A 25,728-nucleotide genomic window follows, 5' to 3' on the forward strand; every position below is an offset into this window, starting at 1 on the left:
CTAGCCCAAATCCTAACTATGGGCTGTCAGACAATGGCACAAAGTATCTATTCTGCCTTCTGGGCTGTTCCATTTTATCTCTGCTGAAGGGATGCAAAAATATGAAATGGTATTAGACTGTATTGTAATATTTCTGTTTTACCTTATAGCATATTCATGCTGCTATTCGAGTCGCGTTCCTATGCTGATGAACTAAGTCTTAGACTCAAACCACTAAAGATAACATGCTGATAAGCACAATGCAGCTTGTGAACTTGGGTAGGATACTACATTTTGATGACTTGGTCCCTCGGATGGAGGCTGCAGTATGGATGTGCTGTACTTGGGGAAATCTGGAAGTTTCGTTTACTGACCATTATACCCATTGGTTTTAAACAACTTGACCTTTGTGTGGCATTATCATTTGTTTATCCAAACTCCCTGGCTGTTATATTGAAGACATATACCTACTATGATCTCCCAGGGGGTCTTTGCTTTTAGTTTTGTGGGATTATATGTTTGTTCTCTTTGCAACAAGACTAAGGAGTTCACTTGCATAGCACAATAATAAAAATACAGAAGTATTCTATGTCTTCAAAGTACATCTTGGTTCTTATAGGTTCTCATACTTCTATTTTCTACTCGTGATTATAGGAATAGAAAATGTGGGCTACTGCAGTAATTAATTATTTTATGACTAGATAATGTATAGTGATCTTTCAGACTAATTGTTGAGCCTAATGCTTAACCATCTAGAATAGAGTACAGTGAGAATGTTCTCTCTGAGTCTACATTGTGCATACTGAGTATAGTGAAATAACATTGTTAGCTGTACTAGTTTTCCTGTGTTAATTTTGGCATGGGGACTCTGGGTATAGTTGTGGTGAAGATACAGAAGCACAGATTTTTGGAATATCATAGTATGTTATGGGATTGGAATGGAATTAGAGATCATCTAGTTCTAATCTCTACTTCCCTGGGCAGGAACACCTCCCACCAGGTTGGTCAAGGCTTTATCCATCCTAGCTTTGAACACTGCCAAGGTTGGGGCAAAGTGTTGGTGTATGTTGGCAGCTAAAACATATACACAGGCTCCATAAAGCATTTCTTTATTCATACTAGAAGACATATCTCTTCAGTGTTACTGTTACCTGTATTTGCTTCCTTCAATATACCCTGACTATAATGTCTTGGGGCAGAGTTAGGGGATGCTAAATCTTCTAAATGATATGGAGGGATATCATTTAGAGTCCCCTGAGTTCCATGATAGCCTCTATGTCTGTAAGAGTTGATCTGCAGGAGCTCAAGGTCCTTCTGTTCCAGCCATATTTCTTTAGTGGTAAGAAGAAGAGGGGGGGAAAAGGTCAGATGGATCAGAAGAAAACCCATCATAAATATAAAGATTTCATATTCTAATCAGAAAAGTGACTCTGCTCTAGAGGATTGTGTGTAACAAGGAGGACAGTTGTAGGAGACCATTCTTAATGTTGTTCACCTTTGGTTCCTAGGACTGTTTATCTTGTAAAAATCTGGATCCTATCATAACCACTGCAACTCAGATCCTGAGAAAGTGCTACCCCAAGGAGCATCTGCCTCTGGCAACAGTAAGAAGTTCCTATTTCTTCCCTCTTCCTGGGAATGCCAAGGCTGAACCTCCATGTGAGGCATCTGAAGGTAAATGGCTGAAGGGTGAGTTCAATAGGAAAAAGAATATGACATGAGAATTAAGTGTGTGATCTAGGAAAGGCAGAGTTGGCATTATAGTCCTGAGGTTTACAGTTAAAATTAATCTGATGGCCTACAGTATCAGTAGAGAAGAAATTGCTCACAGGTCTTCTTGAAGCTGGGAGAATCTGTTTGGAGAATAAATGAGAGAATACTAAAAGGAGCAACGAAAAGGGGGAAAAAAAGCAATTTTTTCTCTATTGTCCAAAAACTAATGGAACAGAGTGTGCATAGCAGAAGCTGGAGATGCCATTGCTCCACAGCAAGAGAGGGAGACACAGTTGTGCCTGTGCATGACTTTGTGGAGGGAAAACTGCCCTGCAGCTCTTCCAGTAAAGAATTGCAGGAATTGTTTTATGTTTCACTTCCTAAAACACAAGCAGATAGCAGTCATGCTGCACAAGTAAAAGATGTGAGCTCTTGCTGAAAAGCAGAACTCTAGCACAGGCAGGATACCTCCTCCACAGAAAAGAATAAACAGCAGGCTCCATGATACACACAATTTCTGTTGTGTTCAGTTTCATGTGGAAGATGCTCAAATAATATAACAATCATAGCAGTAAAACACTCTAATCTAGATAATATAGATTAAGAGCATCCTGTAATATCATTGCAGCCAAGCAGAAAATCTCTGTATTGCTTTGTAATGTGAGTTGGATCCATATCATGGGGACATTTGTCATGGTTTTGAAAGGCAGTGCTTGAGTCCAAGAGAACAGAGCTTTAAAAACTGGGTGATTTAATGCCAAATTCATTTATACTGCATTAACAAATGGGATCTGCTTTATTCAGGGCTCTGGTGGGGTATAGTTTGGAGTATGTGTCACTCCAGTTTACAAGTATTTCTGCAGAGGGCATGAGAAGGGATATTAGGCTGAACACCTTTGCCTCAACCTCTTTCCTACTTCTGCAGGTGACTATGAAAGTGATGGAGAAGAAGAGACTGAAAAAGATCTGGATAACAAGGATGGGGAGAGTAAGGAGGAAGTAGGTATATCAGCCATAGTTTCCATAATTATCTACATACCAGAAAGTATAACTTTTCATTGCCCATTTTGACATCCTGAAAGACTAGCTAAGCAGAGAATGTAGATGTGCATGTGGTCTCACATAAACACACTGGATAGAAGGATACTTGAAAGAAGAAGAGGAAAAAGCACTGCCTTTCACTGAAGGGAGTCTCCTGCATTTATCTTATGAATTACCATGCTTGTTACCCAAGATGGTGTGGGTTTGGTGACTTCTCTCTTTCCATGAAGAGACTGACCAATGACTGCTAGAATCACATGCATGGTCAGGGATAAATGATGGATCTTTTATTCCTCTATGTGTACATCAGGAAAATAGCCCTTAGTGAAAATTGATTTATCATCTAGGAAAAACTAACCCTCTTTTTCTTCCCATATCAGAGCATATTTGGGCTGTGCACCTACCCTAAGGAGAAGGTTAGTTCTTTTAAGCCACGGCTGGGGCATTTGAACCTATATTCCTTCTTTATTTGCTACTGTACACAGACAAATAATATGATGAATTATTCAATGCTTCTCTGAATTCTCCCTTAGCACTCTTCCTGCAGTGACCTAACTGGCAAAAAGAACCCCCCACCAGCTGAGGATGAGAGTACAAACTTTTTTGTTGTGAAAATACAAACAAGCTCATATGCAAATGTGAAGTAGTGAATGCTGCTAATAAGTCTTTTCCACATAAAGTGGCTTGGGAAGGCAAATTAAAGAAATGGAGTTGCAAATACAGTCTAATTAGATATGATTGAGACTTCGGTGAAAGGGTGTTCTCATTACTTGCCCTGTCTTTTTTCCTCAAGTATTAAACTGATGTCACCCAATGAAAAAAGGATGTTAAAAAAAACCTCACACACATTAGCTGAGTGTCCTAACTTGCCCCTGTCTGGCTGTTTTTATCTGAATATTAGAGCTCGTCAAGATACTCATTAGGAATAAGGTTCATAGTGAATTTATCTCCTTCTTTAATTAGTTATTCATTCAGAAACAGCTCCTACATGCCTCTGAACTATTTCATTATTCATAAGGATTTACCAAGTAGATGTAAGCAGTTTTGGAGCTTTTTTTGCCTATGAGCTAGTTCTGAATATGAGTTTTAAGTACTGTTTGTCTGGTGTTCTGGTCATATATCTCCAATGAAAAAATCTTGCTGAAGGGAAAGCAAGCAGGGAATGGATAATGAACTTCCAGCTTACCTTTTTTTTGGTATGAGATCTTCTGCACAATGTTTCCTGGCATTGATGTTATTTACAAATATTTTCACAGCTACACAATACATATCCATACATACTAGCAATACCAACCAAAATGAAGCTTAGCTCTGTGCTTCATCAGGAACTGTTCAGACAGTTCTGTGAAAATCACAATCATCATATTGACCATCTATTCTTCTCAACCCAAATCTTCAGCAACTTTGAAGCTATTTATACATCATTATGCTATTGGTGGCAAAATCCTTTCAAACTAGCCTCATGCTTCTTGCAGCTCTTCATTACCTTTTCACCTGAGCCCAAACAGCACTTCAGACTCTGCTTTGAAACCCAAGTGTGACTCGGTTTGAAATGCCATGGACACTTGTACCTCCAGGCAATTTAATAAATTTTTTAAATTTTGATAAAAGTTTCAGAAATGAGTTGTTGTCGGGAGAAAATCACTTCTTTGATAGTATTGTGGGCATGCTAAAAGACATGTTGATATGTAGTATAATGCCCAATTATCATGCCATGTCTCCATCCTTCCCTCTTGCCCCATCTTTTCCTGGCTTTTTTTTTTATACTACAACTGAATCCTTAACACAGTTTGTCTTTGGTTGTCATAACTGATATGGGTGAGGCTGCACATCAATGCACAGGAACCTTTAAGTTTCAGATACTGTTCTCATCCTCAGTTCACTGATGGTTGAGATCATCTTGTGGGGCATGCATAATATATGTACTTTTCTAAATCTGCTTTTGTAGGATTATGACTTGGAGACAGATGTGAATAATTTGAGGTCAAGGCCAGTGCTTGACCGGCCAGAGGAAGAGCTTGGACAATATGAAGCAATGTGTCCAGAACTTTCCCATAATTTCCAGGTATGTTCATAGTGTGAATTTCCTTCATTTGTGAATATTCCAGAATTTAAGAAGTACTTGCAAGGGAGAATTGACAAGTGATGACTAGACAAGGTTATTGCAAAAGGAAACCTTTGAGTCTTATAGGACCAGAAAACCAAAGATTATGACTTTTTGCCATAGTTTATTTGTGTGAATCATGAGTGATAGAGGGAATGATGTTTGATGCACATTTGTCTAGGTATAGATTAAGTAAGAACTGTTGAATCAATTGCCACATCAGAAACCTGTCAGATAATTTGTATCCTTGCTGGCAATTTCAACAGCAATATCAAGATCAGAATGAGATGTGGAAAATAAATACTGTCAACTAGTGGTTTGAAGGAAGTGGAGAAGATTGCGCTGCCACTGAGTGAAATGAACAGTTCAAATCTTTTTTTCTAGTGCAGTTTGGGACAAAAATAATATTGGAGTATAGCACTCATTACAAGTCTTGGAGTTCAGGAGAGTTGAATACCCTGATTCAAATATGGACGACTGGCTTAATATATGTGTTGTACACACAATGCTGTGACCTTGATTGTGACCATAAGTAGCCAAATGGGATTAAATTATACTCATGCATGAAGGCGGGGTGGAGTTTTGCATGACAGATTGTCAGCATTTACTCTCCTGTAACATTTATATTGGGGTGGAGTTTTGCATGACAGATCGTAAGCATTTACTCTCCTGTAACATTTATATTTTAAAAAAATACCTTGCAAGATATCTTCCCTACTTCGTTAGAACAATCAGTTTTGGTTAGAGGTGATCAACCAGATGGATCCTTTTCATTTCTGAGAAATTCTGTTGAAACAGCTTTGTGGATAGAGAAATGGTGGCAGGTGGTCCATGTGTTGATTTTGCTCTGGCTGTTTCATTGGTGGAGTACAGTTTTGAAAGATGTGTAAATATTTTCTCTTTTCTCCTTTGAAAGATTTCCTCTGGAAGGAGCCACAAGCTGTCTTTAGTTTCTTTTAATTTCTTCTGCTTTTTAAATTTAAAGGAGCTTGAATCAGTGTCTGAGGAGGAGAAGAGCTTGGAGGACAGGACTGAGAGACTTTCCTCTGCTCCCTCTCATTTCATTCCAAGTGCTACTTCTCTGAAACATCCAAACTACAGATGGAGAAACCAAAGTGTCACAGAGGTGGGACCAGATCCAGGGGAACAGGATTTCAAAGTCCCACTGCAGAGGTGGAGAAAGAAGGAGGAATGCAGATGGGATCATACTGATGAAAAGAGAGACATTGCAGAGGCAGCCCAGGATAGAGACTCCTGTGAAGAGGAAGATGCAGTCAGGAGTCATGTGCTTGCTTTGCACCTTCTCCCAGAAGATGCTGCTTGGTACAAAAAATTATTTTCCCCTGAATGTGAGACATCAATCAATACGAGCCCTGGAGGGACACTGGAGAGCTCAGACATAGTGAGAAATCTTCTGGAGAAACACCAAGGCGATGTCCCATTCCACAGCCCTTGCCTCTGCATCAATCAATATGAGCACTGGAGGGATGCTGGAGAGCTCAGACATAGTGAGAAACCTTCTGGAGAAACACCAAGGGGATGTCCCATTCCACAGCCCTTGCCTCTACACAGCCAGGGCCAAATGTGTTAAGTCCATACCAGGCTACAAAGACCTGGCATTCCCTGATTTCTGGGGTCACCAGCCACCTCCTTACAGCAAGCCTATGTTGGAGCGCAAACATGGAGTTCAAAGGTGATTGTGCTCGAATATAATTACCACACTGAGAATAATTTCCACACCACTCAAAACTGGTTTATGTAGGTTCTGACTCAGACATCTCTGAATGTCTTAGGAAGTTACAGAAAAAAGTTTGGGCTACCCAATGATTTGCCACAAGGCCAAACAGCAGATTGATCTCATTTGGGTTTTCTTCATAAGGAAAGGGAAATAGTTATCTCACTGGATTAGAAACAGGATTAGGAATCAGCAAGCTCATTTCATACCTCCGACATGGACTTTCAGTGTGCCAGTGGGTGAGTTGTACACTGTCCGTGTTGCTTTCTTTGTCTCATAGATCAAGGTGGTAGTGGCACCCTGGAAACAGATTTTTACGGTTTCTGTGGATCCATAAGGACTTGCCATCTCATATTTCACATTGTTATTGATTAAACCAGTTATTGATAAATGCATCGATATACCCATATTGGTGATGGGACTCTAAGCTGATCAAAGTTCTGACATAGATTTATTAGCAGCTTTTCATTAATGTAAGCAGACCAAGTCCCAGAATGAGTTATGACTCTGACCTTGTTAGAACACAAATGAGAAAAAGTCCATTTTAGAGATGGAGAAGACTCTGTCCTTTCAGAATCTGATTTTACTTTCAATCTTGCCCTTTATCCAGCCACCTTTAGTGCTTGCAACATTGGCTCTTTGAGGAAAAATCCTTTTGTCGTCTCAGAAAGGACCTCTCATGTAATTTAGGTGCTCAGATGAGTGGGAAGCTGTGTTTTGAAGCTGTGCTGGGAGGGAAGCTCTTATAACCAGTTTTGTTTGTTCCATGTGTGGTTCTGTGCAATGACTTTGCATTTCTTTTTAGCAGTATAGGGAATTATTAGCAGATAGCAAAGACACTGGATTCTCTGCTAAACTTTAGAGCTGATCAACACTCATCAAATGGCATTTGTGAAGACCACTGGTTTCTGACCTCTAGAGAGATAATGACTCTTTATGCAGCAAATATAAAAGCTAGAAATCTTATTTAGAGGCAAAATCACTCTACCATCATCTTGCAATGTTGCTCTAAAAGCTTTGCTTTTATGGCTGTAACAACATGTGTAACTATACAGCTAAAATGGGACTAATCATATCATGCTTCAAGGCATAACATGATTGCTTCAAAGGTCAGGAAGAAAATCTGGTGTTCCACATTTGATCATCTTCAGGGATCAGAGAAGCTCCCTTTAATAATGAGCAGAAATCAGCCTGACTTGGAGTCAAAATTTGCTATGAGACAGACTAGTAGGTTTATAAGTTATGGCAGACACTTCCTCACAGGACAAGACTGACCACTTGGGGAGGCTGGCATTGACTGGGAAGAACTGGGGATAAATCAAACTTGACACAATATTGTAGAGAATAAAAATTTCACAGAATCAGTCATTTACATAAAATGGCAACTTGTAATGGGAATGGATCACAAATTCTCACGGTGGGGAAAAATGCACCTGGAATTAGCACATGGGAGTCCTTTCTTAGTAGTCCTTACACAGAATTTCCTAAGACTCTTCATATTTCTTCTAGAAGAATACCATATATCAGATTTTCTCACAATGTCACTAATATTTGCTGCTTTCTTTTTTCTAGGGACAAAGTCCTAGATGATATTCGCCGCCTAATCCAGCCAGGTGATCTGATAGGCAGAACTGTGTTTGATATAGATGAGCCCAGGTGTGTAACTTAAATTGTGTAACCAGGGGCACTGGCAGTGCTGGGTTGGGTAGTGAGCTCAGTTTACTTGTTCAGCTCTGATAAAGATAAAGGCTTCTGAAAACCACACATCTGGCCTTGTGAACTGCTTTAAGTGCTCAGCTATGGTCTTTGAGAAGATGTAGCACAGGGCAGTTGAGTGGGTCCTAAACATGAAGAAATTGCATTCAGAGGAAGGATGAGTGACTTAGGTAATGTTCTTTTGAGGGGGAAAAATGGTTAAGGACAGTTTGAGGTAGAAGAAAATTGTGAAGTTGTTTAAGATTAATTTGTTTCTAAGCTTTAGGAGGAGGGAACTATATAGATGAGGGAAAAGTAAATGTAGAGTAATTGCATAAAGCTGCCTAATGGGAATAAATGAGTGGGGAAAGGAACTAGAATAAAGTATACATGAACTGGGACAACAGGGAGAACTGGGAAAAGGAAAAGAATCACTAAGCAAGAGCAGAGAGGAGTGCTGCATTGGATAGGAAGATTATGGGTTTGCTCACCTCTTGCTGCTTCTCAGGGTCTTGCTTACTAAAAGTCTATTGTAGTATACAAAAGGTGTTGGGGAAGACTTGTCCTTGAGGCAACCTGCTATAGGTGTCCTTGCTTTGATTTACAGCAGTTGCTCAAGCCCAGGTGCTCCAGGCTGTCTGACATTCTTCTCCAAGTTTGAATCAGGAAATCTTCGCAAAGCCATCCAAGTGCGTGAGTAAGTACAACTGCAACAGACGTGTCCCATCCTGTCTTTCTGCTGTGACCATGCCTGGAATGGTGGAGTTCTCCTGGATTTGGAAAGGGTCAACCAGGGAAGCAGGTTATATTATGCAGAGCTTATGCTTTCCCATACCTAGTTATCATCAAAGTCACGGGAGTAAGAAAACAGAGCTCAAAATGTTTTGACGTGATTAATGTAGTGTGAGCATTTAATGGTGTTTGGGCACTGCAATCTGATGGTGTTCTCTAATGCTCACAAAATATTAATGAATTTGACTGTATAGTCTGCTGTCAGTACTTTCAGTGGCAGATGTGGAGTGTTCATGGCCATCATCTTTCTATTTTATTTTACAGGTTTGAGTATGACTTAATTATGAATGCTGATGTGAACAGCAACCAACATCACCAGTGGTTCTACTTTGAAGTCTGTGACATGAAGTTAGCAGTTCCCTATCGCTTCAACATTATCAACTGTGAGAAGTTCAATAGCCAATTTAATTATGGTATGAGTCTTTGGGGAATTGGGGTAGTCTTCAGTTCTCAAGAGTATCTTTTCAATGCCATAAAGGTTTCAAACTTTCCATGTCTATAAGTATAAGGGAAACTGTAAGTTTAATCTTACCTGCCCTGAAATTCACTGAAAAAGTCACTATAGATTTGTCAAAGAACCTTTGTCTATCCTCAGGAGGACTGAAGAGTAAGCTGAATATTGAGACCTGGGAGAGGATTTGTGGGGAGAGAAAATTGTCACTGTTGTGTTTATGGATCAGAACTGAGGAAGAATGGCACTAGATTTGGAGGGGAGGTGGGGTAGAAAAAGAGGACAATCCTTTGGAATTGAATGAGTAGCATAGGATTGGAAAGTACTTCTAAGATGGAAATAAATGTTATAATCCTCAAACAAATATTCATGATCCTTTGGGCTTATCCAGAATGACATCTCTGACTTAAGATCTACTGAGACTTCTGTTGATATTAATGATTAAAAAAAAAAATATCTGTTCCTTGCTGTCTTTGAGCTCCTGTTGTATTCCATGGTTCAGAAGAAAGGCAGAATTGCTCAGAAAGGGGCAGGACAAATCCCAGCTTTCAATGTCCATTTTAGAAGAGAAAATATTTCTTCTGCATGAAGACTGTGGATTGAATTCTTAGCTGGCATAGGCTGAGGTTTTTTCATTTGTTTCCATGGAGCTGTGTTAATTTACACCAGCTCAAGACCTGACTCAGAATGTTTAATAAGTGCCTAATATCAGACTTTGCATTCCTCCGAAGCCCTGTGGCTACAGCCTTTAGCATCACCAGGACAACTCTCTCAGGATCAATGTACCTAAAACAAATAACATTAGGAGCTGGAATCACTTGTCACTTGTATGTGTGAAAGTGGCTGGATGAGTGGCATAATGAATTATAAGACATTTGCCCTTTAACCCTAAGGGCTGGAGTTCAAGTATTCATATAGATTCCAATTGAAAATTAATTTTTTTGGATCATCTTATTTTGCTTCACTGGTTTACCAAATGATTCACTGTGGTGTGTCTGATAGGAGACTGAAAATGAAGTATGTTGATGTCCTGCTGTAAACTCCAATAGAGCCCCTGATGCAGCTATCAGCACCTTCACAGCTAGAGATTCACGCTATAATAATTGGTGGAAGGTTGTTTATTATTTGCTAGTTTGGCTGTTGTCAGCATTTATAATCTTATTTTGTGTACCTGAAATTGTACATGACTCACATGTTCGAGCATGCAATGAAAAATATATTTGGAAGCGATATGTGAAAATACCATCTGGAGTAAGGAGGGAGGCTAAGCCATGGCTTGTGTTTGGATGGCTTCTACATGGGATTGTCTATTAAACAATTCTTCTGTGGGTTACTTCTGCTGCTCCGAGTGGGTAGTGAAGCTCCAGCTTTTCTGGCTTGGCTGAGCGAGGCTCACTAACCCTTCCAGCACATGCATAACATTTACACAGGCTGTTGGTGAGGGATGCTGTTTATTTGCCACATTCCCTCTGCACTTTCCTGGGCTATTGCCCATGTTATAATACCAAAAGCCTCCAATTATGATGTAGTGCCAAAGTGCTCTGGGTGGCAATACTTTACAGCTCCTGGTTACTTGTCTGGTTTAATTTTTCCCTTTTGCTCTTGGTTAGATGGAACTGTGTGACTTTCAAATCAGCAAAAAAGATCTTTAATGAAAGAGTTGTGGCCAGGAACAGAGCAAGTCAGGAGGTGCAGCCTCCACTATGCTCCTTCTTCCCTTTTCACTAACTTACTCTACCATAGAAGATCATGGGATTTCATCAGAAGCCTTATTTCAGTTTCTTTTCTAAAACTGAACATTTCCATAGAGAATGTGAAAAGGAAAAACTATGGGTTTGTTGTGTGGGTTTTTTTGGGTTTTTTTTAAAAATTAAAGTGAGACAACAAGGTTGTATCAACCATCACTCTGAGACAGTTTCACATGTGTGTGTCCTTTGGCCTCAGAGAGAAGGGTAGGAGCTGATATTTGGGATGTTGAGATCAATCATCACTCTGAGACAGTTTCACATGTGTGTGTCCTTTGGCCTCAGAGAGAAGGGTAGGAGCTGATATTTGGGATGTTGAGAGCCCTGCAGGCCCTGAGCCCCACATCCCTTTTCTCATGAGCTGGGCCTGTGTCTCAAAACTCTGTGGGCCATGTTCTGGAAGCAAAGGGAATTGTTGCTTTTATGTGACTCACAGCACTGTTTCAGGGAACAGCAGTGTAGAGGTTACTCCTGGCTGTAGGTGAGTTAGTGCTACCTCTTAGCACAGCCAAAGGTGATTTGGAAAGGCATTAGTGCTTTTGGTACACTTCTTGGGTCTGACAGGGCTGGAGGGTTTAACAGAGGAACTCAAAGGAAGAAGGGAACTGAATAGCTGCTTATGGAAATATGTCATCAGTATTAATGATTTTCAAGCATCACCTCCTCCCAGCACAAGAACAGCCAAGAGAAGGCTCAGGGGGCAACTTATCAACATGCAAATATACATGAAAGGGCATTTTTCTCTTTCTTAAATATACCCTCACAGAACTGCTGCCAGCTGTGGCTGTGCTGGGTCCACTGGAGCTGGTTGGCAGCAGCCACCCCTGCAGCTCCCAGCCCTTCACCAGGTACACCTTGTGCAGGAAGCTTTGCTGGTGAGGGCAGCATCCTTACTGTGCTGTAAAAGAGCAGGCAGGTGTGTACAGCAAAGGAATTTGATACAAAAAACCTCCCTGCAGATGGGCTGGCTTCATGGAACTGTGAGTAATGTATACACAGCTCAGATCAGAGAAAGCCTTGTACCTCAGGGCATGAAATGGTAATGTTTTGGAGGTCAGGAAGAAGTCATCTTCTGGTATAATACAGTACAAAGATGGATGCTATTATCAGCATTTATGACACATAAGTGTTATTTAGGTCTAATAGTAAGTTTAAAACCTTCTTGCAGTTTTGCTTACTGTTTTCTGAAGGTAGGGTGCTTTAATGCTGTGGTAGGATTAAGAGTTCAATAATGGTGCAACCAAGCATAAAATATTAGACTAACCAAATTACTGATCTTGTTGATGCCTCGATTCCTTTTCTTTTCTTTCCCTTCCTCTGCTTGTAAACAGAACACCTTGAAGTCCTCCTTTGCAAAGGCCAGCAGGATAATTTATTTTTTAATAAACTCCATTCAGCTCATTTGTTCTGGAGGTGCTTTTGTACAGACATAGCTATATCAGAAAAAAAAAGCCACCACAGGGCTTTGGGAATGTATTTATTTTGCATAAACTATCTGCAGAGAGAGCACTGACAAAATAATGATGCTTCTTGTTTAGTTTTTTCCTTCCCACTCCTGTCCTTTCCAGCCAGGGAAGTCATGTCACTTGAAACTGTCTTGTTTTTATGTAGGCATGCAGCTGGTCATGTACTCAGTGAAGGAAGCTCTCCAGGGTAGGCCTCGCTGGGTTCGGGCAGGCCATGATATCTGCTACTACAAGTAAGTGCACTTCTGGTGAATGATTTGTGCCTTCCTTTCTCCACTGTTTCCCTCCTAGTAACTGTATTGATGTCCTTTACCTCTCAGCACCAGTGCCCCCTGTTTCAAATGCCTTTAAATAGGTGCTGTCTCAATGTGTTATGTGCTTCCATCTTCAGAAAACAGCTACAAGTGGGATCTCAATTATTAGATGCCCAGGGAGAAACAGGGCATGTGCAGAATTCACTTCCCCAGGAGAAAAGAGAAGGAAAGGAAATGGGGAGTGCCCAAACCTTGTTGATGCAGCCAGGAATACAAGGAAGCTTAGCCCACTAAGTGTAGTTGTTTTTTTCCCTTTCCAAGAAGTAGTGACCTGGATGGGAGAATTGTTTTTATTGATTTTCTAAGAGATGTTGGAGCTGAAGAGCCAAAGAAAGGGTTAGATATACATTGGGGGGTGTGGGGTGCATATGTACATGTAGTCTATACACTTATATAAATATATATGTAGAGCTGGAAATATACAAACATACCTTTGTGAATCTGCCTCTATACCTTAGTATCGTAATGGGCTTCCCTTTTCTTCCAAGTTGGAACTTACATCCTAGGAGGCAAAATGCTCTGTGGACCACATTGACTGTCACCATATATATACACCTTGTCCTGACAGAAGGACCAGGAGGGATTAGCCTTACTGTCTTACTGGAAATTTTGTTTTTCTACTGGGGCCAGGCAGCAGTGGTGTAAAGGAGTCCTGACAAGCTCAGTGCTGATATTTAGGCAAGTTTCCTGTTTCAGGCTGGTTTTACAGTGTGCCAGAGCCTCAGAAGAAAAACATTTAATCAGTTTCATCTTTAACTTTTATCTGAGCTGGAGCTTGACTCATGTGAGACATTCTCACTCAGGTTTCTCATTTCCATGCAGAAAACTGATCCCTGATTCATCCAGCTTATTAGAGTCAAAGGAGACAAGTGCAGAGCTTGGTGTTTCAGTAGGTTGAATGAACTCTGTTTTATTTTCTCAAGGCTTCAAAAATGTTATCCCCTACACTGCTTATTTTAAAAAAATGGTGATAGAAAGGGCTTTCAGGACTGGAATAATTGGTATGTTTTGGATTAGAAAATCTGTGCAGAGTTGAAGGCTGGGGGATGGAATAGAACAAGTAGGAAAATTACAGATGTGAGTAAATGCATTTGGTTGAGTGCTTGTGAGTGGGATGTCTGGGAATGATGCAGCCTGGGGCAATGCAAGCAGGAAGACATGCACTGGAAAAAAGAGGTCACATGTTGAGGATGAACAATTAGAGCATTATGGGTAAAGTTCACATGCTTTGTAATCAAATAATGCATGTTAATTAACTATTTATCCTTACCTTACCTGTCATGACCTGAAAGCTGGAGATAGGAATGCCTGAGTGACAAGTTTTCTCTTTTTTCTATTGTTCTTCCAATTATTTTTTTCTACCATGATTCCTATTCACCAGTTTGCATTGCCACAATGCCTCAGTGTCTCAGGGAGCTATAGGTGCTGCGTTAGGCACTGTATAAACAAATCAAAAGTCTGGCCCTTGCCCCCAATACCCTGCAGTTGAAGCTCAGGGTTTGGGCTACCTGATGACTGCAGACAGGGAAATACAAGAAAATAGAAAGGTGTTAACAGAATTAACTGTGATAACTGTCTGGCATGGTAAGTGGGGCTCTCAGGACAGAGCTGAACTTCCCTGGTGTTCTGAATGGTGCTCTTTCCTTCAGGTGATGAGGCTGATTTTGGAGACCAATGTGGAACAATGGGATTTCATTTTGCCAGAAATTGTATTTGTGTTGTAGTCACCAATTTGCTGCTGGGTTCAAAGGTGACTGTGTTCACAGGTGGGTTTGATGAGAGATAAAACCCAAGCAATGTCAGTGGGCTGCCTTCCAAAAGTAGCAGAGCCACAATCTTGTGTTGACACAAAAAAACCCTCTAAATTGTCCCAATCTCATTTGCAATCTTTTTGGGGGTTGAAGCTGAAGGCTCAGATTATCCTCTCTCAACCTGTAATCTGTCTATAGCAATTTGACTAGTTCTTTTATTTTGTTTCAAGTACTCTTTGCTAACCCTGAACTTTATCTACTTCAAGAACTAATGTTTTGTGGTACAGTTCTTCCCCTTTACATGCCTGTAACCTCTGGCTACTATGAGTATGGGCTTCTGGTTGGGAAAACTTTCCATGCTGAATGCCATTTCAGTGGCTTCCCACGTCATTAGCAAGGCAGCTATTGTGCAGTGATTAAGCAGCAGCTGACTTCCAAGATTAAGCCATGATTGTACAATTAAGCCTGTAATCAGATTCTTGTTCAGAATATGTGAGAGAATAGTTTTATTGATTTGGAATATTCTGTGTTTTCTAACTGTACATTGAATTATATGTCAACATAATCATCTAGGATAACTACTTGTTGTCTCTCATTTACTGTTTGTTCCAGTTTTGCACATATTTTTGTGTATACAAGAATGTACATATACAGACACATATACACTTTTACCTCTACTGAAACTCTCATGTTACTATTTCAGTGATTATAAGAGTTTCCCAGCCATGAGAAGTTAGTTGTAAGGGGGAGGAAATGTGAAGAAAGTGTGTTTGGGGTTGCTCAGACTTTAGGTCAGAATAAGAGGTATTGGGCTTGCTATAGTGGTATCAAGGAATCAGCCCAGTTGGAAGAGACCTCAAAGATCATCGAGTCCAGCCCTGTTGCTGTTACTAGACCATGGCACTAAGTGCCTCATCTAGTCTTATTGTGCTCCTTTGGGGAAAGAGCTCACTTCATTTCCCTTCACCCTGGTCACAGGTATCCTGGGGTGGTGTGCATTTTGAAGGTAACCTCATCTAATTGCTTTTTCTGTGAGTTATTCTTAAATATGGGAAAAGAGTGATATACTTACAAAAATACAGAGGAACTCAAAGATGCCCTTAATTGCTTTTGCAGCAGGGCCTTTATTGAGAGAGACCTCTGAGTTGAAGGACAGTGGGAGGAAAGGCTGATTGGTGAGATGTCTGGGTGATGAACATTGGCTGATCTTTGATGTTCATCTTCCCTGAAGATGGAATAGTTCACTCACAAAGATGAATGCTGTGGCACAGCTGTGTCATCATGTACCTTTCTTGTATGTCTCACAAGAGTTTTTATGTTAGGGAGAATATTAGCAGAGCTGTTGTCAAAAGGAAGCTGAGTGACACTTCTACTCTATTTTATTGCCTCTCTGTGGAGTGACAGGATACACCCATGATAAACAGTTGCAGTTACTATAAGATCATCTAATTCTCTTGCTGTCTTGGCAGCTTTTATGCACTGAATAATATTCCTTTCCAGCAAATTATTTAAGGAACAATGGCAGCATGCTGAATTGGAGACAATATGCTTGTGCCTTCGGTTTCATGGCTCATTCTAAGCATATTATCTAACCTCCAGCTTTTTCAGGCAATAATCAGTTTATGGGCAGTAATGAGGTACATGGAGTGTTTTGTTCTCATATCACTACTAAAAACTTGACTGTTTAGTGATCATAATGGTGTCAGAACTAGGTCTTCTCTTTTCAGCATCTTTATAATCATATTAGATGGAATCATCATCATACCATTAGCAGGTCACCTCTCAGCTCTAATGATATCTGTGAGAGCTAAGACACCAGTCTCACTCTGAGAGCACCTGGCCTTTGCAGTACAACTGAACACCTTAATAGCAAGATGACTGTGGGAATATTCTGCTTCAGATGGGGTTCTGCCTGAAATCTTGACAAGAAAAAATGCCTTAACATGAATTTAGCCCTTGAAAAGGAAGCTGTGTTGTGCATTTTCCAGCTTCCAATGTGACAGACCCTAAAATAACAACCATGCTCAGTAAATTGCTAAGTACTCCTTCAATGGTATGAACCAGGGTGTTACTAAAACGTATTGCTCTTAATAGCCACAGTCAGAGATGTAAGGAGGTGAGGACGTGTAAAATGAGGACACCAAACCCCAGGTGGGAAGCATTTTGGACCAAGGGAGTGCATCAGCAGATTAGAGGTGATAAACAGTTTACTTTCTACTTGAACTCTGTTTTGAAACGGCCCAGAAATCTAGGAAGTTTATAATTTCTTTAGCCCTTTTAGTCTAAGCTGATAAATGCTATAGTCCATCACTTAACATTGCTTTTAACTATACTAAATGCTGCAGATAGGAAATCTGAAGATGAGATGGCCAAGAGATATTGTTCTTCAATTGCTTGGTGCTTTTGAATTCCTCAGTTATAATCCAGTTCCTTTCCTGCCTGCATCTTTGGCCAAGTTGTTTCACCTGTCTGTGTCTGTTTCCCCATCTATAAAGGGTGGAAAATTAGAGTCACTTATCTGCCACCCAAAGAATGGAAATAGATAAATGGGAAGTACATTTTAATTAGATAATGTTTGCAAAGATCTTTTAAGCTCAGAAGATTATCATGCAGAGTAAGTGATAAGCAGTATTATAACTATTATTAATTAACTTTCCATCACAGCTATGCTGGAAATATAGTACCTCTACATTATTCTGAAGGAGAACAGCAAGCAAAGTGATTTCACTGTTACAAAGTGGCTGAAAGGCACAGTAGATACAGTTTGCATGCTCATTGGAAAAAACACACTTTGGTCTCTCATTATCTTTCCAATAATCAGTGTCTTAGCTTCTGGAGAGCATGTGAGACTTTAAACTTTTTTTTAAAGAGAGGACAAATAAGGTACTGAGAACCAGATGTTGCCAGGGTATTTTTTCCTTTCCTTTTCCTTGCTTGTTAATTCGGACTCCATGCTGATATGGTGTTATGATGAAAAAGGAGAGAGGAACCAAAAACTATCAATCTGGTGGAGGAAAATAGAACCATTTTGGGGTGACATTAGTAGGAGGAGAGGGAGGCAAAGAGAAAAAATGCAATTTTTTTGGGTTTCTTTTAAAAAGATTCAGTGCTACTGCTTTGTATGATGGATTGTGAGGAGACCAGACTGTATGCAGTAAAAGTATGTGATCATTTACACTGCTTACACACAGGAGGGTTTTCTTTTTAATGCATGAGTGAGGAATATTGAAGCCTCTCAAAGCCACCTGTAAACCTCCTGCTACTGCCAGATAGTTTGCTGTAGATTGAAGCAGGTGACAAGAAGTGATTCAAAAGTCTGGAAATACCTGTTCTGGCTGGGTAGTTTGGTGGAACAGCAGAGATGCTCAGAACAAGAGTGAAATGTGCTGCTAACCATTGCTGTGAGTGCTGTGCATCAGTACCCTCGGGATTGTGTGATCTGAGTGCTGTCAGGAGTAAGGACCATTGACTACCAGTGTACTATCAGGGGCAGAGGTGGCTGGTGCTGCAAAACCTCTAGGTTAAGTGGTCATTTTAGCCAGGAGAGACACTTCTGACTGCAGAATTACAGACTGTAGAGGGAGAAACCATTACTGGAGCATTAGGGACAGGTGGGAACAATGTTTAGACATTATCTGCCTGCAAAGACCTGCTTCCTCCCATGCCTCTAACTGCAAATGTGAACTTGGAGGGGAGGACTTGGAAGAACTCAGCACTTTGTGACAGTTCTTTATGAAAAAGGTGACCTAACCTTCCAAGTGACACTGAGAATAATAGAGGCTATGGAGATGAGCACTTGACAAAATTAACAGGAACTAGATTCAATATCACTTTTCTGACTTTAAAATAGACCGGTCTTTAACCCTTGATCCACTGAAATGCACATATAATAGCTAAGTAGAAGTTTCTGTATTTGTTGGTTCATTGCACTTTTTTCCACCTCTGAGTCTTTTTTGCTCAATATTAAGGCAGTTTATTTGTGAAGGAAATGTTGGGGAGATGGGTTTAGAGATGGGTTTACCTGAGCATAAAATCATAGGCTTTTCACTTTGCCACTGTGACTCTGTGTTTTGGTACTATCTATTGATCCAGTCAGTATCACTCACCCCACCTGTACCTAACTATTGAATTCAGGTGAAAATCCAGGATTGCATGGTGTCTCCCTTATGAAAAAGAGCTGATTATTTTGGAGAATTTGACAAGAATAATTATCTTTTCACTCCACCCTTTTGAATAAAAATGAAGAGCAGCAAAATAAACTAGTATTGTAAAATTCAGGAGCTGAAATTGCATCTTTTGGTTGCCTCTTCTATTTTGCATTTTAATGCAGCATTGATGATAACATTTGTCAAAGAAAACCTCACAGTCCTTCAGAATCAGAAGTTTCGGCAACAGCATAATTGGTGCAATGTGGGAAAAATATTGTTTGAAATGTATTTATGGATGCAATTTGCTGTGAGGCTTCTCCTTAAAGTGCATGATTTGTCTCTTCATCTCTGCTGAAAGCAAACTTCCTTACTCAGCCTGAAGTCATCTCTTCATCAGAGTAAATCTCTTGCAAAATGTCTGGTCCTGAAACTAGGCTGAGAAGCTTGCCATAAGACTTTGTAGTTTTATTGAAGGCAGCATCAAGGACCTGTGTGCCCTGGTAGACCTTCATGATGCTGACCAGCCTCACCTAGACCCCTGTTGTAGTGAGGCTCCAGCTCAGTCACTGCTATGTCCTTACTTTGCTGTCATCCCTGGTGATCTGGACTGTGACACGTGGACTGACCTGGCTTGACCCAGACTTGTCTCACCATGACAAACTTGTCTGGAAGTGTGGCTGAACCTGTGGTTGAACCCATCTGCTGCTCCTGGGCATGTTCTGCTCAGGTACTCTAAGAGGTGACCCTAGCTGGTGTGGTCCCTGCTCTTCTGGATTACCGTATCAAGCTCAGCAACTGGTCCTCACTGCTCCTGGACAGAGAGAAGCTCAAGTCCTCAGAAAGAGAGGATCCAAAAAAGAGGTATTTTTGGGTAGCCCACAGCCTGCAAATCTCTATGAAGTCATTTCTCCTTTGTGTACAGTCTCTACCCAAACCTACTCTCCTCTTTGTACTCAGCAAAGAGCAAATAACATCTCAGATGGTATTTGAAATATTTTATGTATGTCCTATTTAATATTTATTTTTATTTCTGAAATATCACTTTTCTTCCTGTGGTGGAACTGAATACTCTACCAAACCAACCATTCAGATTTGCTAAATCTTCAGGCTTTTCACAGAATATTTTCACACGGCATTGTTCAGGACTGTGAATAGGAACCTGCATCTCTGAGCAAGAAGATTTGGATAGCTGGAGAAATACAGCAGTGTTAGCTGAATGCATTGGTTTAAATATGTCTGGACTGTGCTATACGAACTAGTATTATCTGGCTGCTTCTTTATTTGCATCTTCACAAAATGAGGAAAATTTATTTTCCTATGAGAGTGCTCCCATCCAGCAACAGCACGTGACTGGCTGTGCCCAGTACTGCCACATGCCCAGGGAGTTCTGCCTCGTAACTCCCTGCTGGTCTTTGTGTCCTGTTGAGAATCCCAGGACACTCTGAATCTGTTGTGCCACCTTGAATGGTGGTACTCACCACCATGACCCTGTTTATATCTCTTTCCAGTGAAGATGGGGTTTATCTAACCTTCCTTCTTTTTTTATACAGGCTGTAGGTGCATTGTTTAGCCCTGTGTTACATTTTTGTACCTGTTTGTTGCTGGGATTGGATTTACTCTACTTGTATGGAACCTTCCCAGTCTCTGTACAATGACTGGTTGAGTTTGGGGCATATCTACAGTATGAGATGAAAGCTCATTCAGGGTGGAGGCTTCTTGGAAAGCTTAGTTCTCTTGAGGCTGCTCAAAATGTGCATCTAGAAGTGGAAAACTTGTACTTTCCTCCTCTTTCTCTTCTTCCAGAAACCACTACCGTTGCAGTGCAGCTGCAGGAGGAGGAGGTGCAAGAGGAAAGTTCTACTACACACTCACCTTCAGCATCAAGTTCCCTCATAAAGATGATGTCTGCTACCTGGCCTACCATTACCCTTATACCTACTCCACAATGATGGTAATACTGACATGTCCACCTAAATAAGCTAATGGGCTTGACAGGTTGGAGCTTGGGTATGTGTAGATTTTGAGATGACAAAGGGTAATTTTTGTACTTCCCCATCCCTGGAAGTGTTCAAGGCAGGTTGGATAGGGCCTTCAGTGCTGGTCTAGTAGAAGGTGTTTCCTGCTCATGCAGGGTGGCTGGAACTAGACAATCCCTTCCAACCCAAATGATTCTATGATCCTGATAGTGTCATTGCCTCATTTGCAACTGCAGCCCCTGCCAGCTGCAGACCCCAAAACACTGTAGGAGAAAAGAAATTTGTGTGTATGATAAGCTGGGGGACAAACCATTAGTGCAGCAACCATAATGCAAACCAAAGGGGTAAGCATTTGCTTAGGGTTTCATGGCTCTTCTCACGAAGGGGTGTGAAGCAGGAAACTAAAGGTGGTAGCGACTCAGATGTGCTGCCTGATCCTCCTCCTAACAGAGGGTAATGCCTCAGCTTTCAGAGTTGTGCCCAGGAATAACATGGTGCTGGACCTCATCTGGTTCTTTATCTGCTCTTTCCTCTGGGCCAGCTAGAATGTCAGTTGGCATTTGTAACGAATCCACCAGTGCTCAGTATAGAAACTAAAATAATACAATTCCAAAGCATATATTTGATTATTGAGTTGTACAAAGTTTTCTTTCTGGGAAGGATTTGTTTTCTACAGCATTTTCTGGCTAGGGGTGGATGGTAAGGGAATTTTCTGCTTTCTCTATAATTGATGTAGGAGAGCCCAAGGTATGAAAGGAAGGTAGGATGAAAGAAGGGAAATGAGTAGTTCTGGGAGTAGTTTTGCTTTGTTGTTAAAGATGAGAAAGATGTTACTGAAAACCAAGACACAGTTCCAGTAGATCAGTTCCCCTTCCTTCTCCCCTCAATTTCTATTATCAACTGATTTTCTTTTGGGCAGTAAATCTCAGTGTGGGTTGGTGGAGCTTGAGCTCACTCTATTTTTCATAATGGTGTCAGCTTGCCATTACCAGATATTAGAGACTGTGCTCCCATGGGACAGTGTCCTCTCCCACGTCCTCTCCAAGCTGCTTGACATGCCAGCAGAGTTAGGCTTAGATGAATTCCCGCTCAAACAAGTCTCTTGTCAACTTCTTTGCATCCCATTATAGATGCTCAAAGAAACTGCTTCCAATATCTGGGAGAAGGCCAGTCAAGCCTTCACAATCCAAAACATGTCTGTCAGCTCACTTCTCAACAGACTTATGGGTACCAGTTAATCCTAAAAATCCATGAGGAGGAGTATATGCTCCAGTAATGGGGTTTGACCTATAGCCTTGAGGGCACATATGCTTAGTCTGTAGGGGAACAAACAAATGCAATACTGAAGAATTGAGTAGACTTATTCTCCACCATACTTTTTCACATAAATGCAGTGCCTCATCATTATTTTACTGTTATTGATTTTTAACTTCTGCTGGCACAAAGCAAGAGAGACTTGGAGAGTTTGTGTGCTCTGGGAATCCCTGAATATCTCACCTGTTCCTAAATGAATAGAATAGAGATGAAAAAATGTTATTCCTAGGCTTACAGGACCAGGTCTTTAAATATTTCACTGTCTTTTCAAATAAAATGCTCATAGAAGTTAAAAGGATTTTTGCCCCAGGAAAAGTTTAAATGAACTCAGACCCAATAAGGACCATAAAGTTTGGTAAATGGGAATTATGGATGGAGAAGAGTGATAGATTGTCATGTTCAGCTCTTTCCCCAAAGCAAAATCATTGCCTCTAATAATTCTAAAAGGCTTCTTAGCTTGGGCTAATTTAAAATGCCTAGTGATATAATATACACATTTCCATTTTACTTTAATTTCCATAGTAAATAAACTAAATCAGGTTTGTGCACCAATAGATTGCATTTTAAAGCATTTGTCCACTGGTGGAGTGTGTTGGTTTTACATATCAGTAATAAGTTAAAAGTGATTATGAACCCAAGGGCTCAATTAAATACATAGTGCTTTGGGGAAGAAGATAAACTTGTATATGAAGTTAGTAATTTGAAAATGTTTTTAAATATCATATATATTTAATAGTTACAGGCATATTTACAGGAAATACACAGTGCAGAATCCTATTTGAACTGGATGCACTCTGCAGTTCATTACTTCTTGTCCATTAGTAATTACATTTCTTTTATGAACAGTAATTTATCTATTTTTACATCACAGTGTTAATTGTTTGGATATCTAACTGAAATCTCTGTGGCAGCTCTACCCAATTAAGCTTTGCTGGGTACCAGGAACATAAGTAAATGATTATATTGAGTTCTCTGTATCTGTGCAGATATGAGATGCATCTAATAATTGAATTTACTTTATAGAGGAGTATTTTAATTGTTTTATTACATAGACGACAGTAAATTTCAGTTCTGTGTTTACATGGCTCTATTTGGATACTGGGAAAGCAGCCAGAAAGATGGTGAGCTCCAAGGTTTGAGGAACAGGAGTGTCTTGTCCCCTAAATGTTGGTTAAAATTTAGCCCTAACTCGTAAAGACAAAATGTTACTGTGTAAGGGTCATGCAGTGAATTGATGTGTTTTAGTTACAGTATTGTTATGACAAATGTGCCTACTGCACTATACCTATTCCTACCAATCGAGAGACAACTGGTGTTCCACAACACTTAGCAACACCCCACGACAGCATTACTTACACTCATCTTGCCACTTGCAATTACAGTGTAAACAGAGAACTACACATCATCTGGTGTGTGGGTGACAAGTGGCTATGTGTCTAATGAGGCGATCAGCATTTGTTCCGAAAAGTCTTTTCTCTAAACTGCCAGTTCTTTTTCTCAAATTTTTCAAGAAGCTGTTGGACTTAAGAGCTGTTGAAAACTGTCATAAACTTTGGGGGTGGGGAGAAAATCTCCTTTTAAAATAACTTCTTGGAGAGGTGCTCTTCAAATTTCCCACTACTGATTGTACAAAATGTTGTTTCGATGTAAACTTTTTGGCTGCCTCCAATATGGAGTTGTCACTGAGTTTCACTGGCATGTGCTTGACAGCTAACCAGTCACGTCTGTAAATGCTCCAAAATGAATTTTCTCATGTTTCTCCACAGCCCCTGTTAAAATATAGAGAGTAGATGCTTCTCTTTTGGATTTCATGTATCCATAGAAATTTCTTTACACTAATAAGAAATGCACTTAGGGACTATATGGCTAAAATCATAGAATTGTTTAGGTTGAAAGGGACTTTTAAAGATCTTGTCCAACCTTTCTGAAACAAAAAAGGACATCTTCAACTAGACCATGATATAAGAATAAATAGTTCTGTGCACTGAACTGAGATGTATTGTGAGCGGCTTGTGCGTATTTGTGGGATGTAAAAGGTGGTGATATTAACTGGCAGAAAAGAGGAGCTGGGAAGTTAGAAAGATATGAAATTAGTATCAATAATAATACACAGCTTGTGGAATAAAATCAGATTTTATAGACTATGAACTCCTTAATAAATCTGCTTCCTTCTTTTTCAGTCACATCTTGACATCCTGGAACAAAACAGGAACCCAAGGAAGGTTTACTGGAGGCAGCAGACACTCTGCCAGACACTAGGAGGAAATCCATGCCCATTGCTCACAATCACTGCCATGCCAGAATCTAAAAACAGAGATGACCTGGAGCAATTCTGTGAGTAGCCAAATGAAGCATTAAAATATGCTGGTGAGCTGTGCTAATGTCAACAGTGGCAATAACAACCTGTTTTGTGATTATATGGATTTTCTTGTCTTTCTCACTTTGGAAAAAGAAATCTAAATATGGGAATAGTAATTTAAGATGCTTTTTAAAAATTACAGATTTACACAGAGGAGGGAGGAGAACTGACATTTTGTATTTCAAATTTCTCTTTAATAGTCTGAAACAATTGCAAAGTTCAATGATAAATATCTCCTACAGCAAGAAACTGTTCAAGTAACTATTTCAACAAGAAATTTAGTGTTTTGGGGGATATGTTTTTTTCCATATTGAAATGATTTATGCATTTTGAGGGCTCAAACTTGCCAGAAAAATAATACAAGATCTCTCACTCCCAGCTGAACCAGCAATTGAAGTGTTCTGGTGAAATTCCAGCTCCTCCAGTGTTCTCAGTAGATCCATCTGGACATAACATAGCTCTTTGCATTCTCTTTGAGACCTAACTGATGATGTACTGTCTAATGGTAAATATTATAATTGCCATGTTACATCTAGAGCTGGTTATTTCTTGTTGCGAAAGCCAAAGATTTAGGCCTTTAGTGGCCTTGATGATCAAGATTAAGATACACAAATTTCTGTAACCAATAGCAAGTGATAAGATTCTGATTAGCATCACATTGGGCTAGGTTTGATTTCAGAGCCTAAATGACTGACTACTTATATGTTAGTTGAATTTTTTTCCTAAAGCTGGGGACAAGACTTAAACTGTTGTTGGTTTGGGTTTTTTTTTTTTTCAGTCTCTACTCTTCACATATAACATGGGTTGAGAACTTTGAGGAAGTGGAAATATTTCAATCGTCTTAAGATCTTTTTGGGTGTTAAGCAAATATATATCATTACCTCACTTAGATACTAGACTAGAAGTATCCAAAGAGATTCTGTGATATGAACCACGTTTCTCATTGCAGAATTCTCCTTTCAGGGATATGTGGGAATTATTCAAGTAGGATTCCTCGTAATGTCAATTCTGCATGCACAAACTAAAAGGAAGCTCAAATATCACAGCTGGTGAAAATTATTACTATCTGTTTTGGTTAAGGTTTCGAGCACAGTGACTGCAGTTATGGTGACATTACAGTGCAATCATCTGGAGCTCATACCTTT

At 40.1% G+C, this 25,728-nt stretch overlaps 1 protein-coding gene across 1 annotated transcript in view; it reads left to right on the top strand.

The window, feature by feature from the left end:
• Positions 1–25,728, top strand: part of AGBL1 (ATP/GTP binding protein-like 1) — a gene marked incomplete at both ends in the record, with an annotated part of 90,114 nt that overhangs the window by 40,236 nt on the left and 24,150 nt on the right. Inside the window, 11 exons of the mRNA XM_009084685.1 lie at positions 1,488–1,653; positions 2,618–2,691; positions 4,682–4,798; positions 5,823–6,267; positions 6,374–6,530; positions 8,145–8,228; positions 8,878–8,964; positions 9,324–9,472; positions 12,867–12,954; positions 20,738–20,885; positions 24,405–24,558. Coding sequence (XP_009082933.1) covers positions 1,488–1,653; positions 2,618–2,691; positions 4,682–4,798; positions 5,823–6,267; positions 6,374–6,530; positions 8,145–8,228; positions 8,878–8,964; positions 9,324–9,472; positions 12,867–12,954; positions 20,738–20,885; positions 24,405–24,558 — 1,669 coding nt within the window. The remainder of the gene's footprint in view (positions 1–1,487; positions 1,654–2,617; positions 2,692–4,681; positions 4,799–5,822; positions 6,268–6,373; positions 6,531–8,144; positions 8,229–8,877; positions 8,965–9,323; positions 9,473–12,866; positions 12,955–20,737; positions 20,886–24,404; positions 24,559–25,728) is intronic.

The sequence above is a fragment of the Acanthisitta chloris genome, unplaced genomic scaffold, assembly GCF_000695815.1.
Source record: "Acanthisitta chloris isolate BGI_N310 unplaced genomic scaffold, ASM69581v1 scaffold1111, whole genome shotgun sequence".
Taxonomy (NCBI): Eukaryota; Metazoa; Chordata; class Aves; order Passeriformes; family Acanthisittidae; genus Acanthisitta; species Acanthisitta chloris.